The sequence below is a fragment of the Chlorocebus sabaeus genome, chromosome 10, assembly GCF_047675955.1.
Source record: "Chlorocebus sabaeus isolate Y175 chromosome 10, mChlSab1.0.hap1, whole genome shotgun sequence".
Classification (NCBI taxonomy): domain Eukaryota; kingdom Metazoa; phylum Chordata; class Mammalia; order Primates; family Cercopithecidae; genus Chlorocebus; species Chlorocebus sabaeus.
Genome location: NC_132913.1, coordinates 79157804 through 79173109, shown reverse-complemented (window position 1 = coordinate 79173109; position 15306 = coordinate 79157804). Strand labels below are relative to the sequence as shown.

Here is a 15306-nt window from a genome sequence, read left to right as displayed (position 1 = left end):
AAATCATCGTGGTAGGTTCTTACAAAGACTACATTTTATTTTTCCTCTCTCAATCTCACCTCTTGAAAAAAACAATTATTTTTTAAAATGTGGTCATCCAAAAAGTTCACATATATTACATGATAATAGTCATAACAGCAGCATTACTTTTTTTTAATATCCCTAAAGTTCAATCTCTTTTAACCTATTTTGTATCCCCAACTGCAAAGAGTAATAAGAACTGAGCTGTTTTCCTTATCATTATCAGAGTTACTTCCATTCCTTTGCAAATGAGAAACTAATAATACAAACTTGGCTGCAGTACCCTTTAAACTCTATGCCTCCCAGTAGGACACCCGGTGTTCTGCAATCCATCAGTCAGTTCTAGGGCAAATGCAAACAATACTTTCCGTTACAATAACTTGTATCCAGGAAAAAGAAACAGGCACCCTGTTGCATCTGTAGCATAGCAGCCAGAGAAAAGTTTACTAGCTGTAGTCAATTGGAAGCTGTGGAGCTGGGCCAAGTTAGCATGTTTTTCTCCGCCTCTAGATGAAGTCATGATTGAAATATGACATTGAACTTTTTTAAAAAGGGAAGGGGAGCAGGAAAGAAAAGCTAAACCTGCGACAAAGTGTCCTGTGCCCAGAACGCGGTTAGGAAGTGTGTGCATACTTCTGAACCCTGAGTCCTTCTCAGTTCTGTAAACTTCTCCTCCCACTGGGTGGAGCAGGGCCTTTAAGAGCAGCTGGAATGCAGTTCCCCTGATCAGCGTAGCCAGTTGTTGCCTGTCTGAACCTCTGCCAGTCCTAGAGAGTGGTGCTCTGAGCTCCAACCAGCGGGCCTCATCCTGCACCCTCACCACCGCAACTTCTCACCCGAGCAAGCAGCAGCTCCCAGAGAGGAAGAACGTTCCCACCTGCCTAGCCATGGGAGAGGACGCTGCACAGGCCGAAAAGTTCCAGCACCCTGGGTCTGACATGCGGCAGGAAAAGCCCTCGAGCCCCAGCCCGATGCCTTCCTCCACACCGAGCCCCAGCCTGAACTTGGGGAACACGGATGAGGCCATCCGGGACAACTCACAGGTGAACGCCGTCACGGTGCTCACGCTCCTGGACAAGCTGGTGAACATGCTGGACGCCGTGCAGGAGAACCAGCACAAGATGGAGCAGCGACAGATCAGTTTGGAGGGCTCCGTGAAGGGCATCCAGAACGACCTCACCAAGCTCTCCAAGTACCAGGCCTCCACCAGCAACACGGTGAGCAAGCTGCTGGAGAAGTCCCGCAAGGTCAGCGCTCACACGCGCGCGGTCAAAGAGCGCATGGACAGGCAGAGCGCACAGGTGAAGCGGCTGGAGAACAACCACGCCCAGCTCCTCCGACGCAACCATTTCAAAGTGCTCATCTTCCAGGTCAGTGTCCCCTATGCCTCCTTACAGGAGGGCTGGAACTCCTCAACATTCTTGATCTCACTCATCCTGGCTCTCACAGACATTTTCACATTTGTCCTGCCTGTCAGGGATCACACACATAAGGCACTGTCCCCTGTCTGCCTACAGCAAGCAAATATGAAATCTGCACACAGGGGTGGGAATTTCCCAGGTCACTGCAGACTAACCCAAAGAAGATGCCCGCGGGCTTAGTAGGCCCCGGGTCATTTGTCAGGGAGCACCTGGATGTACTCTGTACAGGTTGGGAAGATGTGCAGGTGCTTGCACCCTAGTCAAATTCATTTATCTCTTTGCATTAGGGGCGTAGGGCTCTGGCTGCAGCTGTTAGCTGGACAGGGCAAATTAATTCAGTGGCTGTTCATTAACTCTTTGTGGAAATGAAGTGATCATGTGAGGTATTTTGTTGTTTTTTTTAACCAAAAAGTCAAACTATCCCTTTGTACAAAGGCTACCAACGTTTTGGGGACCAAGCAAATAGAGGATTGATTCCATTAGAGTTAGCCTTGTTCTTTAAGACTTTTTTTGGGCAAAGCAATCTTGCGGAGTTCTTTTCTAGCAAATGCACTAGAAATAGAGAATACAAACACACTAGATATGCCTCTCTTTGTTCAGAGAGACCACAACTGTTAAGTAAAATAAACGGAATGTTATCAGCTATAGTCACAAAGGCTAGTCTTAAATGTTTCTCCCTCAAATGGTTGCCTTCGAATAAAAAGGCCACTTAATTTTTTTTTAATGCATCAATGATGCAATTAATGTAGCAAGAGGCTATCTGGGGACAGGGAGATTGCGTGGGGCTGTTGTTCCGCCAAGTGGTGGGCATTTGTGAATCCCAGGGCAGCCCTGCCTAATGCTGGAAGCCCTTCCGCCCAGTGGAATCCAGCCAGCACAGAGCCCAGGAAGTGATCGCCATCCTCGCCCCGGGGCTGTCTTGCTGTGACCATATGAATAGGAGAAGATTTCAAAGCCATGGAAGGGAGAGGCTATAACCAACAGTTTGATTGTGAAAGGCACACAGGGAGAGCCTTCATCTCCCAAGAGAGATTTAGAAATTGGGATTTAAACCGAGGGAGCCTTCTTTTTCAAAAGGAATCTGCTCTGCCAAGTTAGAACCTAAGCCTTCCTACCCCCATAAAAGGAAAGACTCATCTCGCTGCTTTTTTGTCCTCCTCAAATTGCACTTGAGTATTGTAAAGGTTTAGGGAGCCTATGCCCTCCTCTACCTTACAGGCTTTTGCAGCTGAAAACTTTTCAGCTTTTAATGCCAATGCAGTGGCTTTTCATGCACCAGATGAATTGAAAAGAGATACTGGAACTGGGCCTTTCTTAACCATATGAGGTCCTTACTTTATTAGCCTAGGAGATATTAGAAATCTCAGCTCTCAAGGCATTTCTAAATTAAATACTGATCTCCAAACAAAACCAAACATGTACAGACCTGTTTAAGTCTGAGGCACCAAAGGAAATTGTCCTGCTTCCAGTACGAATCAGGCAAATTCTCTTGTCCCATCCCTCAGTTAAGGAGGAGGAAAAAAGCATTTATCTTGTAGAGGAAAGTCACAATTTGTCAGGATTGGGTTTTGTTTTGTTTTGTCACGGATGTTCTGCAGATGTTGAGGGGAGGGATGGAGAGGATATGCTAGTAGAAATTCAGGAGAATTATAAATCTTACATTAAAAAAAAAAAAAAAACTGCTTGGGAACTTAAAGGCATATGCTGTTGTGAGGGCCTGACATGGTCTCCTATTTTGTCGCATTGAATTGGCAGGTGTGAAATTGCAGCTAGAAATAGTAGAAATTCTCCACCTAGTGAGTAAAAGCTGAAACAGGGGTGCTCAAGACCAAACTGGAAGCTAAGAGTATCCACAGCAATGTGCTCGGACTCCATTCTGGCCCCTTTAGAAAGCCATCCCCAAGGACACATTTCAAGAGCATTTTAGGAGGCAGGAAACTAGAGGCAAGTGACTGGACCTTTCTTAAGCCATGGAAGATCCTTTATTAGCCTAAAGAATACTAGAATTCTCAACTTTCAAGGCATCGCAAGACAATTGTTTTGTAAAAAACAAATGCAAGTATAGTCAGTCAGTGGACTCTCTTGGTCCTTCTAAAAGTAGCAGTTTCCCCAGAGTAGTAATTATGCCAATGGATAAAACAATAATTTGTATTAGAGAGGGGTCCAGTATAGTAGTTCAGAAGATAAATTTTGGAGTCACACAAACAGTAGTTCAAATCCTAGTTCTACCACTTGCTAAATATGTGATATTGGACAGAGTTTGTAGCTTCTCCAAACCTGTTTTCTCATCTACACACCGATGATATTAATAAGAGCAAAAAAAAATCAAGCATTTAATAAATCCAGCATACATTGGTAAGCATCTTATTTATCCTGAATTTACAGATGAGGATGTTGAGATTCGAAAATGTTTATGGCTTGTCTGAAGCTAGTTAGTAAGCAAGTGGTGAAACTGGGATTCAAACTCATGTTTAATTGATTTCAAAGCATGTACTCTTGAACACTAATGCTTCTTCCCTCCTGTCTCTCTCATAGAGTGAGGAATGAAAGAAATAACATTTAAAATAGTTAGCAGGGACTGGCATGGTATAAGTGCTCAATGAATAGAAGATATTACTGAGTGGATCTGAAATTCATTGGCTCAGAAAGAAGGCTACACTTTTGCTTGATTAGAAATATGGTCCTTGGGTAAAAACTGACCTCACCTTACCCAGGATCTTAAAACAGCTCTGCTATACACAGAGAACCATGTATTGTATAACTACCGCCATGTTGAAATCAACATTATATCTCATCTTCATGAAAGCAAAGGACTCTTCCCAAAAGACCTACTCTAAATAAACCCTCTAGTCACAGCATAATCTTCACAGTGTAGCATAAGGAGACTGTTTCCTAGACCTGTGGAGAATGTGGAGGGCAAATATGTACCAGGTGTTACTCAGTGTCTTTAGGTAATTTATCATTTTCAGCCCATCTGAACCCTATGCCGGACTTCCCCTTGTTAAATCTACTGTTTCTAGTTTAAGACAAAAAATTACGTAAAAATAAGAGAGTGAGAAAGGAAAATCTATCCCATGACCTGAGCATACTTGGTACGGTACTGTTGAGAAGAGTACATTTTCAGTTTGGGGAGTCCTGTCGAGCCTGCTGAAATCTACAGGTCTGCTTTGGTTAGTGGTTGAAGATACTTTTTTTTCTTTTAGACAGAGTCTTGCTCTGTTGCCCAGGCTGGAGTACAATGGTGGAATCTCAGCTCACTACAACCTCCACCTCCTGGGTTCAAGTGATTCTCCTGCCTCAGCCTCCTAAGTAGCTGAGATTACAGGCCCCCGCCACCACACCCAGCTCATTTTTGTATTTTTAATAGAGACAGGGTTTCACCATGTTGGTCAGGTTGGTCTTGAACTCCTGACATCAGGTGATCCATCCACTTCGGTCTCCCAAAGTACTGGGATTACAGGCGTGAGTCACCATGCCTGGCCATAATTACATTTTTAAAATTCCAAACTTTGTCCTTAATTTGTCCTACTTAAAAGATGTCATTATTTATTTCTGTACTGAATGTTACAACATTGTTGTAGATGTTAGGCATCTAATTTCTTAGCAATTACTTTAAATTATAACCAGCAGTGTCTAAAACTGAAGAAACATTCATCTCTCTTTCAGCAATAAAATAAATGTTAAAATCCTAGTTAAATTCTGCAGTTTTCTCTTTTAAACTTTTTTGTAATAGCTTCAGATCAATATTTGAATTCAAAATACTGTGACATGACCCAGCATAAATAAAATAAGACTCATAGGCATTCTGATCAAAAAGCAAATGCTAAAGAAAGACTGAGACTTTGCTTCTCATCATGGTGATCACTTACTAAAAGAAAAAATAGAATTTGTACAGAAAATCAGTGACTCTACACTTATGAGGAAATTTTCTCTTTTGATTTAAGAGACTAGAATTTCACAGGTAACTGGCCCTGAGGATGCAGTACCCTCTTACGTCCTCTTAAGGTTCTAGTAATGATTATTTGAAAAAGCAGTTGGGAGATTATTTCAAATCCTGGGAACAAAACGAGAGTACTCATGGACAGCTTACACTTTCATCCACATAAAATTGGGAAATTGGGTGAAAAAAGTGGAAAGGTTAGCTATTTGCACTGGATACATTTCTGGAGAATTGAGCCTATAAATGTGTTCGAATTTTCATCCTTTGGGTTCCTTTGATAAGGTCAGAATTTTAGAAAGGCGCTAAAAGTGTAACATCTTCAGACCATTTTTAAATTGATTTTTAAAAAGCCTGTACTTTATCCAAAGTCACTGCTCTGAAGACTGTTACATTAGTACAGACCTGGAAGAAATGAGGATATAGATAAGAAAAGACGCCTTTATATGACAACTCGCCATGTTTCTATCACACTACAATGTTCCCATATGGGATATTAGCTTTGATGTGTTACTTATCCAGTGCCCTTTTACTTTATGAGGTAAACAAAATATTTGTTCTTATTGTTATTATTTACATTTATTGAAGGTGAGCACTGCCCCAGGCACTTTAAGTGAGTAACTGATAATTGTTGGTATTCCTTAGAAAGAATCATTACATACACTGTGTTTAAAAAAACTAGACTCTTTCAGATGCAGCCCTTCCAAGTAAATGCTGCCCCTTACACTGCTTTGTAATCTATATCTGTTTGAATTGAATGAATGAAAAATATTCTCCAATGCAACTCAGGTCCTATAGTTTTGATTCTTACATAAAACAAAACACATTTGGTATCAGTACACTATGGAATCAATTCTGCAATTTGTTAATTCTTTTTTGTGGGGTTTATGTTAACATCACAGATTCAAATATGTTAGAGTTGGAAAGCACCTTAATAATCATTCAGTTTAACTTCATTTTATATCAAAGAAACAGAGGCCCTGAGAAACAGTGACTGGCTAGGTTTCATTTTATTATTAATAATAGAGATTATAGAATTGAATTGCAAAATGAGTAAAAACAAGCACTATAATCCCACCATGGTAAAGTTCATGTTTGCTGGGTTTTCTACATCAGCTTTTAAATAATTCAGTGTGATTTGGTTTTTTTGTTTGGTTTTGTTTTGTGTTTTTTATTTGTAACAAAGAACACCTAACCAGTGCGTCTTAAAAAAGAATTGAACCCTTGATAACACTGACAAATAATGAAACTTTTAAATCCTCCAGAATGTGAAAGACTGCTCAGGGATTATAACTAATGCATTTTATTCTTATGACTTGCTGATTCTACCGACAGCTGCCTTAGGGGTGCAGTTCTAATCAATGACTGTATCCACTTGGCAATCCATACCTCAGAAACACAAATCGGAGAAAACCATCAATGTGTAAAAAAGACCTATAAATCAGAATGTCAGGTGGGCACAGTTTTATTTTAGTAACTAGTATTTAGAGATTATTGGATAAAACATTCCATGGACACAAATTTATGGTCTTCATATCCCTCCAGGATGCTACCGCATCCCAGTGGGAATATGACATCCTTTGTTATTTTCTTCTACCAACAGGAATGATGAGTTAGTGACACGAATTCTCTCCTTATTCAAGCTTTTAAATGACTTACTATGATTTCCTTTCTAAGGCAAGTCATAGAGTCTTCTTTTCTGTTACAGTGTGCATATCTAGGTATTTAGATACGTACACAGAAGATTTGCTTCCATGAGCTTCAAACCAAGAAGTGTCCACCATGTTGGCAAGTTTGTCTGTGTTGATACAAATGGGCTATTAGTTCACTAGGATCAATATGAACAGCAAACAAGCTGAACTACAAGGAGAAATGCTACCTTTTCAGTTCTTTCCATTCATTTTTATGCTGTGAACCTATCAGTCATATATGTTTGAAGGATGCTGTTTTATTCCCCTTCCTTTGAAAAACTCCTAAGGGTTCTTGTGAAAGGTCAGAACCAGGAACACCTGCATCAGGGGAGCTGAGGACCTTTTTGAAAACAAAGGGTAAATAATCAGCTCTCCTGAGGGCCTCCACTGGGCAGAACTACCGAAGGAAGCAGTGCAGCCCACAAGGGATTCCTAGTGCCATTTTCAGGGGCTACAAACCCTAAGTAGAACTATAAGTAACGAGGGCAGGGAAGCAGTGACAGAATTGAGGATGTGTACTTGATCTTCCCTCTTGAAATCGTCATCAGTCTTGCAACCTGTAAGAGAAAGCAAATCAGAAACATTACAAGAGGAAGCTGAAGGTAGAAGTGTCACATTGCTTATAGGCATATGAAATATCAAGTGTTTCCACGAGGTGTATGTGGGAGCTCGAGCACAGGGCACATATGCAGGTGAGATTAGGCACCTCAGGAGAGGGCAGTTATCCAGCATCCACTGGCTGAAGTTTAGACTGAGTATCCACCACCATAAGAGTTACTTAATTGTCAAACACCACTCATATGTTTTACTATAGAATAGAAATTTTGAAAAGTATCAGTATTGTTCTGCTTCCAAACAAACATTATGGAAAGGTAAGAGCTACATGTGCTTGGACATTCATGGATTTTTGTGTGAAAAGAAAGGGCTTACCTTCAGAGTAGATGCCATCAGAAGCCACAAAATAAACACTGTTCAATATACAGAACATTAAATCCTGCTTGTGTAATTAAAATGACAGCAGAAGCATAGCAGTTAGCCAAGAAGACATATCTCACTTGTTTCCAGTTGCATAAAGACACATCCAACTCATTCTGGATTATCTCTGTTCCTGCTGGGTTTATTTTTATAGCTGGCATCAAAAAAGCCCTCATATAATTTCCCTGGCATTTTACAAAAGAGTTCAATTGGGTTTCCTACCTTCCCTCAGCACCCATTCATATACACAGTGTGTATCTACCACAGATCATATATGATTCACCTTATAATAACTTTCCTCAAAGCTGTCCTCAAAAGATACATGATAAAAGAATTGAAAGAGTCTAAGACTCAACAGCAACTATGCCTTTGTAATAATAAAATGTACATTTAAAGAAAAACTGTAATATTATTAGTGTAATTCCTTTAGAAGTTCAGTTAATATGCCTACCTTTTGTTGGGATTAAAGAAAGGGAAGTTATACAACTTACTACCTTTGATTACCCTGAGAGATTATACTATACAAAATGTAACTCTTCTCTGGTAGCCAAGGATTATTTTTGCATCTTTCTTTCTGAATTTCTGCTTTCCTCACTGAGGACTTTTAATGACATTTCACTGATCTCTTGGTTTCTTCCTTCCCTGTAAGCAACTCCTGTCAAACCTTCTCAACCCTCTTGTCAACCCCAGAAGTAATTCTGCTTCTAGACTAAGCATCCAAGCTTTAGCTATTTCAGTCATCTAACCCTCTTTTAGTAACACCCATCCGCTGCAAAGAAAATCCTTCCTTAAAAATAGAGATCATTGCCCCCATTGGGACTTAGGTTCTCTTGATTTCCTAATGGCACCAGAAGTCAGCAAACTTCCTTCTAGACACAGAGGTAAACTTGTTCTTTCATAGCCCTCAAGCCTGCCCAAGAGAGGGCAATCTCCATTCCAGCCACTCTCAGGGCTTTCTTAGAAAGCCACCTACCCAACATGCACTCATTTAACAAGCAACTGTTGAGCTCTAGGTATTGGGACACAGCATGGACAAGAGACAAAAATCCCTGCCCTCATGGGGAGTACATTCCTGGGAACTAGAAGCAACCTCAACTTGAAACACGGAAAAACAGTGCTTGTAAAAGTCTATGTTATAATAACTTGTGACAGTCCCATGCTCCTTTTATTTATTTATTTATTTTTACTTTGTCTTTTACTATGACCTGGACACTTTCCATGACATTCAAAATGGCAGAGTGTGGAGAGAGTTTTGGGAAACAATATATGATATCATCATTCTAACAAGGATTCTATTTAATTGGACTTTTCTGCTTTTTGCCTCGACACAAGACATTATTCTTTGTTTCTAACCAATTTATGGAAAGGACTCTGTATAGTGTGTGTAAGGGGAGATACAGGGTTTTATTTTTCAAGGAACATCATAATTCTACCATTCAGTTATTAATAAGGAGAGTTTTTTTAGTTTCTCTATAATATCTAAACTTTATTTAGTCTTTGTATCAAATATAAAGTGACACTCTTAAAGCGTGTTTTCATCTTTTCAGTCAATCAAAATTATAAAACAAGAAGGGAAGTTCTTGCCATTAATATAAACTTTGCATGACGTTTAAGTCCCAAGTAGACTTTAAAATCCACTAAATCCAGTTATTCTTCAAACTGAAAGTTTACTGAACAGCCTTAGATATAAGCAGGCAATCCTGAGGCTCTGGTTGCAGGAGGGGTGGCAGGGGGGTCTGGAGCCTTGCCCCCTTCTGGCATTCCAGCAGAACCCCTGGTGCCCCTGGGAGTGCAGAATGAAAGCTACTAATCTAGGTCAAATCTCTTGTTCATATCTGGAAGAAACTGAGACCCAAAGAGATTAAGTTATTTGCTGAAAGCTGTCCTGCTATTCAGTAGTACAGCAAAGACTGAGACTCAGGCCTCTGGCCACACATTCACTACTGTGCCATTTCTTTCAAAAAAGATGTGAAGACATTTTGCTGACTGGCTCTCCTTTTCCAATATTCAAAGAAAAATATTTAAAAATCAAGGGTTCTTTAGCTGTGTAACCCGAGTCTGTCTGCATTCAAAACTCCCCAGTGAGCAGTGTTGCAACACCATCTCCCTTCCACTCTGGAGTTGAGTGTTCGGGTGCTGCTCCTTGAAAGCCAAGAGGAGCCATCTTTGCCTGTGTGCCCAGCAGCTGGAGGAGAGTGTTGGCGACGGTGAAGGGGGCAGCTTTCTGTGCTTCTCTCCTCACTCTTCGCTGGAGGTGAGGGCCAAAGTATTCTTGGCCAAAGAAGCTCTGTGTAACACTAGAGAATTGATAAACTATGACTGGAAGAGTAATTTCCCCTCACTACTCTAAAAATAACCCTAAGATCTCACCTCCCCTTAATAACTCCCCAAAGGATATTCTAAACCACAAGGCTTCCTGAGTGCACCCCCAGGCAGCCTAGTCCTTGCTTCTCTCACTCTAAAATGATGTCCTCAGCCAAATTAGTGTGGACCTTTGAACGGATTCTAAGGTTGACCCTACCTTTACTTCTGACTCCTACTTGGAGAGGGAACCCAGTCAAGGCTTTATGTGTGTCTGGTATTTGACGACTTCTCAGTTCTTACCCCTGCCCTATCTTTTATTTGCCAACTTGACCTTCAGGCTCTTCTGCAGTGGGATTTTTGCAGGCTCAAGCCCTCTGACCTCAAAAGAGCATAGGAGAGAGAGGGCCTGTGGGTTGACAGTACAGTAACGTACTTTAGCTCCATTATCTAAGCAGCTTCCTGTTCTATCTCAGTCACTGCCCACTTCCCCTCTGCCTGTCACTGATAGAGTTTCTGCCGGCTGTCCTTCTGATATTCCCAACAGGCTGCCCTTGGCCTTATCCAGCCTAAAGAGAATGACTTGACGAGTTTGGAATTAACTCTTCCTATTCTAGAAAATTCGTGCCACAAACATTTGGTTTTTATCATCACCGTGTCCCCAAAACAGACACACGTATTACAGCAGCTCAGGACTATCTGTGAAATATGTTATTAACATGAAACCTATACTGTCCGTCTTTTCAGGAGGAAAATGAGATCCCTGCCAGTGTGTTTGTGAAAGAGCCCGTTTCCAGCGCCGTGGAAGGGAAGGAGGAGCTTCCGGATGAAAACAAATCCCTGGAGGAAACCCTGCACACCGTGGACCTCTCGTCAGATGATGATTTGCCTCACGATGAGGAGGCCCTGGAAGACAGTGCCGAGGAAAAGGTGGAAGAAAGTAGAGCCGAGAAAATAAAAAGATCCAGCCTCAAGAAAGTGGATAGCCTCAAGAAAGCATTTTCTCGCCAGAACATCGAGAAAAAGATGAACAAGCTGGGGACAAAGATCGTATCTGTAGAGAGGAGAGAGAAGATTAAGAAATCTCTCACGTCAAATCACCAGAAACTATCCTCAGGAAAAAGCTCCCCTTTCAAGGTTTCTCCCCTCACTTTCGGGCGGAAGAAAGTCCGAGACGGAGAAAGCCATGAAGAAAATGAGACCAAGTCAGAAGACCTGCCTAGCAGCGAGCGGATGCGGCATGACCAGGAAGAGGGGTCCTTTGCAGAGGGTCTCTCGGAAGCGTCCCTCGCCAGCGCCCTGGTGGAAGAGGAAACCGCAGAGGAGGCTGCTGAGAAGGTGACCTCCAGGGGGAGTAACTCGGGAATGGACAGCAACGTCGACTTGACTATTGTGGAAGATGAAGAGGAGGAGTCAGTGGCCCTGGACCAGGCACAGAAGGTGCGCTATGAGGGTGGTTATGCGCTAACCTCTGAGGAGGCGGAGCGCTCCGATGAGGACCCCGTGCAGCCCGCCGTGCTCCAGGTGCACCAGTCCACCTGAGCTTAGAGCTGCTGTGTCATCCTGTGCTATGCTCAAGCTGGCATCCAGGGCCGAGGAACAAATTCCTGCACATCTCCAGCACGACCCACCCTCTCCTGCGTTCCTGTCCAGGCAGTAATCATTGACCACATAGTCATAGTAACACACAAGAGACCAGGCTTTACCGTGAGAGTGACCTGTCACGGACTCCACTTCTAATTTGCACTTAGGTTCTATCTCCGTAGAATGTCTCCAAGATTGAAGAAGAAATTGAGCAGTTGAAAAATGCTAATCTATTTGGCTTAGTCAGAAAAAATCAGAGGATAATTAAGATACTAGTCATGAAAAGTGATTCATCCTTTTTTGTCATTCCATAAGCTTGCTGAATAGTGTACCAGTAGTATATTGTATTTCCACCGTACTCTGTGAATCTAATTTTATTCTTTGTGTTTGATATATAATATACATAAATATGTAAGCTAAACATATAACTATATGTTTTAAGAAGAAAACATCTACAAAAGATAAAAAGAGATGCTCAGTTGGTTGTTTACTTAATAGAAACCATTGTATTATTGCAAACGAAGGAAAAATGAAGAGACTATAAAAGTCAGCTAATGAAGTAAGATATGTAGTAAAGTAACGACTATTCAGAAAGTAAGAAAGAAAATTTAGAAAATGAAACAGGAAACAAAGAATGCCGAAAAGAATGAAAACAGAAAAAAATGTATGTGCTTGAAAGTAAAATATTTACAATAGTAGCTTAACTATTTCACTCCTTAAATAACAATACTAAAGAAGTTTATATATCCTGGAATAACATGTCATCTTCAAAATTTTTTAATTTTCTAATATTTTTAAATAACAACAAACAGTGTTAAAGCTGTATTTTTTCTTAATAAATAAAAGATATTACAAATATTTCTTTAGGGAAGCTCAAACGGATGTTGTCTTGTTAACATTGGAACGAATATAAATCTTCAAAATACAATAATATATACTGCTTTGTGGAAACTTGGCTCATACTATTCTTCAATGCTCTTCAAATTTGAGCTAACCCTTACATTCCATATGATGTGACGTAGGCTTATAAGATGCTAAAATCTATAGGTTTTGGAAATGAAATATTCTATTTTTTCTTTTTTGTACATAATGGGAATTTCATTCCAGATTGTATTTAATTTATATATTAATTTCACAGAATATTAATGTTTCTTAACTTCTTAAAGCATGCTAGTGTTTTATGTATATGTACACATATATTCAGACAGGGTAATTTTTACTGCTACCTAACATTATACTAAAATATTGCTTTATCTGTTTTTAATTACAAAATGCTAATGATTTGTTAAATTATAATTTAAAGACACTTGGTCCAGGGAGCAAATCCCCTGCCTTTAGTATGCACCACTGTAAGTAACCTTACAAATAGAGTTAATCCAAGACAGTATTAACAAACTATGCTTTGTCTTTAATAAAAGGGATAGGATTAACAAATGTATTGATGGCATAACCTATTCAGCTATGTCCTTATTTTTGCAATAATGTAACCTCAAATATTGGATTGTTGAACCAACAATGGCTGTGTTAAAGAAGATTAAATAAACCAAAAAATAAAAGGCATGTAACAATGTCAGTTTTTTGGCAGAACAGTTTTAGAACAAGCACAAAGAATTGATTTTTAAACTCTCCTCCAAACATAGCAGTAATGTTGATTGTTTCAGTCTTGAGTTCCCCTATTAACTCTGCTTCCCCCAACCAATCTCATTTAGAAATCTAAGTCTCATTCTTCAAGTTTAACTTTTTTGACATCACCTTGCCAGCTCTAGAGAGTATCTGAATTTATTTCAGCAGCTTGATGATTTGATAGTTACATCTGCATTTTTCTTGTATTATATCAGAACTTCTAATACCTTAAATAGTCCCGCAAACATGAATGTATTGACCTGTAAATTCAGTTTATTCACACAGATAATCCTTTGTCTTCTGCAGTGCCATAGAGTTGGTAGCAGATTTACTTTTACTCTGGGCCCAAAGCAAGCCTGTTTAACCTTTATGGAGTTGTTGTTACTTTTTGCAGGCGAGAAGTTGGGGCACCCAGACCTAATGTAATATTTACATTTCCTTTTCAAAATGTGTTTTTCATTTGTTCCTATAAACTAGCTGTATGTCAGCTGAAAACTGCACTTGAGCATTTTTTTTTTAAGTTTCACTAGCAATCACATTTATTCTATGTTCCACATTTGAAGCACTAAAATCCTAAGCAACAAAACAGAGAATTAGACCAGATAATTGTTGAAAATCACACACTGTAGGGATTACAGAGAGCAACAGTTGTGGAAATTGAAGCGATTTATTCTGTATTATTTTTGAGTTATTTGCATACTGGTGAGGCAGCAACATCCCCAAATTAGATATGTCTTCTCCCCACCTATCCAACAACTCATTCCTAACTTTCTATGCCTGGAGCTCAAGAACTGGATTAGTTTTCCCCAAAGATTTGTCATACATTAAGAAGGACTGAGAGCCATATCTTAGAAATATAATTCAGGAGTAAGAAGCATCTATTACATGGGTCACGAATCTCACAGGTATATAGCAAAAAATAAAGTCATTTTTCTGTGAGATTTCTTTTTAAAGTAAATAGATATGTATTTCAACAGGAATATTTTCTTCTTTCTGCTTAGGAATCCAGTGTGTGACTGAATTACTGGTTCTTTTTATATGTGAAAACAAAAGACCCTCGCTAAGACTAGTTCCGTACAAAACAAGGACTTCTGATATTTATTGTCTGATGAAAACCCAAAATGTTTCTGCTTTTAGCAGTGCTCACCCAGAAGAGCAAAGTTTGACACTCATGCGATTAAGCCCACTATTAGGAAACCTCAACATAGCCTGGCTGCCAGTATAAGTAAAGGTTATAATGAAAGTCATTTCCTACATTAAGACACTAATGCCCAAGTCCAGTTAATTCTTGCTCAAAAGTTTGTTTACTGCCCCGGAGCCCAAATCTAAGTGATTTTATATTGGAGATTGGGAGTATGAAGAATTAAGGTACAGGCAGCAATCATTATTAACAGTTCCATAGCAACCACAAGTCTTTTCCTAAAAACCAAGACTCAAGCACTGCAAAACAAGTTTCAGATGAAATTGGCATTGTGACCTTTGTATTCTGCTTGATCTGGGTGTCTAGATAAAGACTTCTGTAGCCAGGAACTCATTCTTAAAGGGAACAGGCAGTAACTTGCATGATTAAAGATATTTTCTTATTTTTGTTTTAACTATTACATTATCCTGCAGTATTTGAAACTCTAAAATTATTTTTAACTCTCCACATAAACTGCCCTAGTTAAGAAGTCACACCTTTAAGCAGCTTGATTTTCATACATATATACACTTTTCACTGTAAAAAGCAATTTGTTAAATATTTATTGAGCAA

At 39.9% G+C, this 15306-nt stretch overlaps 1 protein-coding gene across 1 annotated transcript; it reads left to right on the top strand.

The window, feature by feature from the left end:
- Positions 1-614: 614 nt before the first annotated feature.
- Positions 615-13490, top strand: CAVIN2 (caveolae associated protein 2). Its single transcript, XM_038001832.2, has 2 exons — positions 615-1391; positions 11094-13490. The coding sequence occupies exons 1-2, from the start codon at positions 909-911 to the stop codon at positions 11886-11888; spliced, it is 1278 nt and encodes a 425-aa protein (XP_037857760.2). The 5' UTR covers positions 615-908; the 3' UTR covers positions 11889-13490.
- The last annotated feature ends 1816 nt before the right edge of the window (positions 13491-15306 follow it).

Excerpts from the sequence above, each read along its gene's own strand:
- CAVIN2 (XM_038001832.2), top strand. The coding sequence starts at position 909 with ATGGGAGAGGACGCTGCACAGGCCGAAAAGTTCCAGCACCCTGGGTCT. Across the intron at positions 1,392-11,093 it reads TCAAAGTGCTCATCTTCCAG|GAGGAAAATGAGATCCCTGC; the intron begins GTCAGTGTCCCC and ends CCGTCTTTTCAG.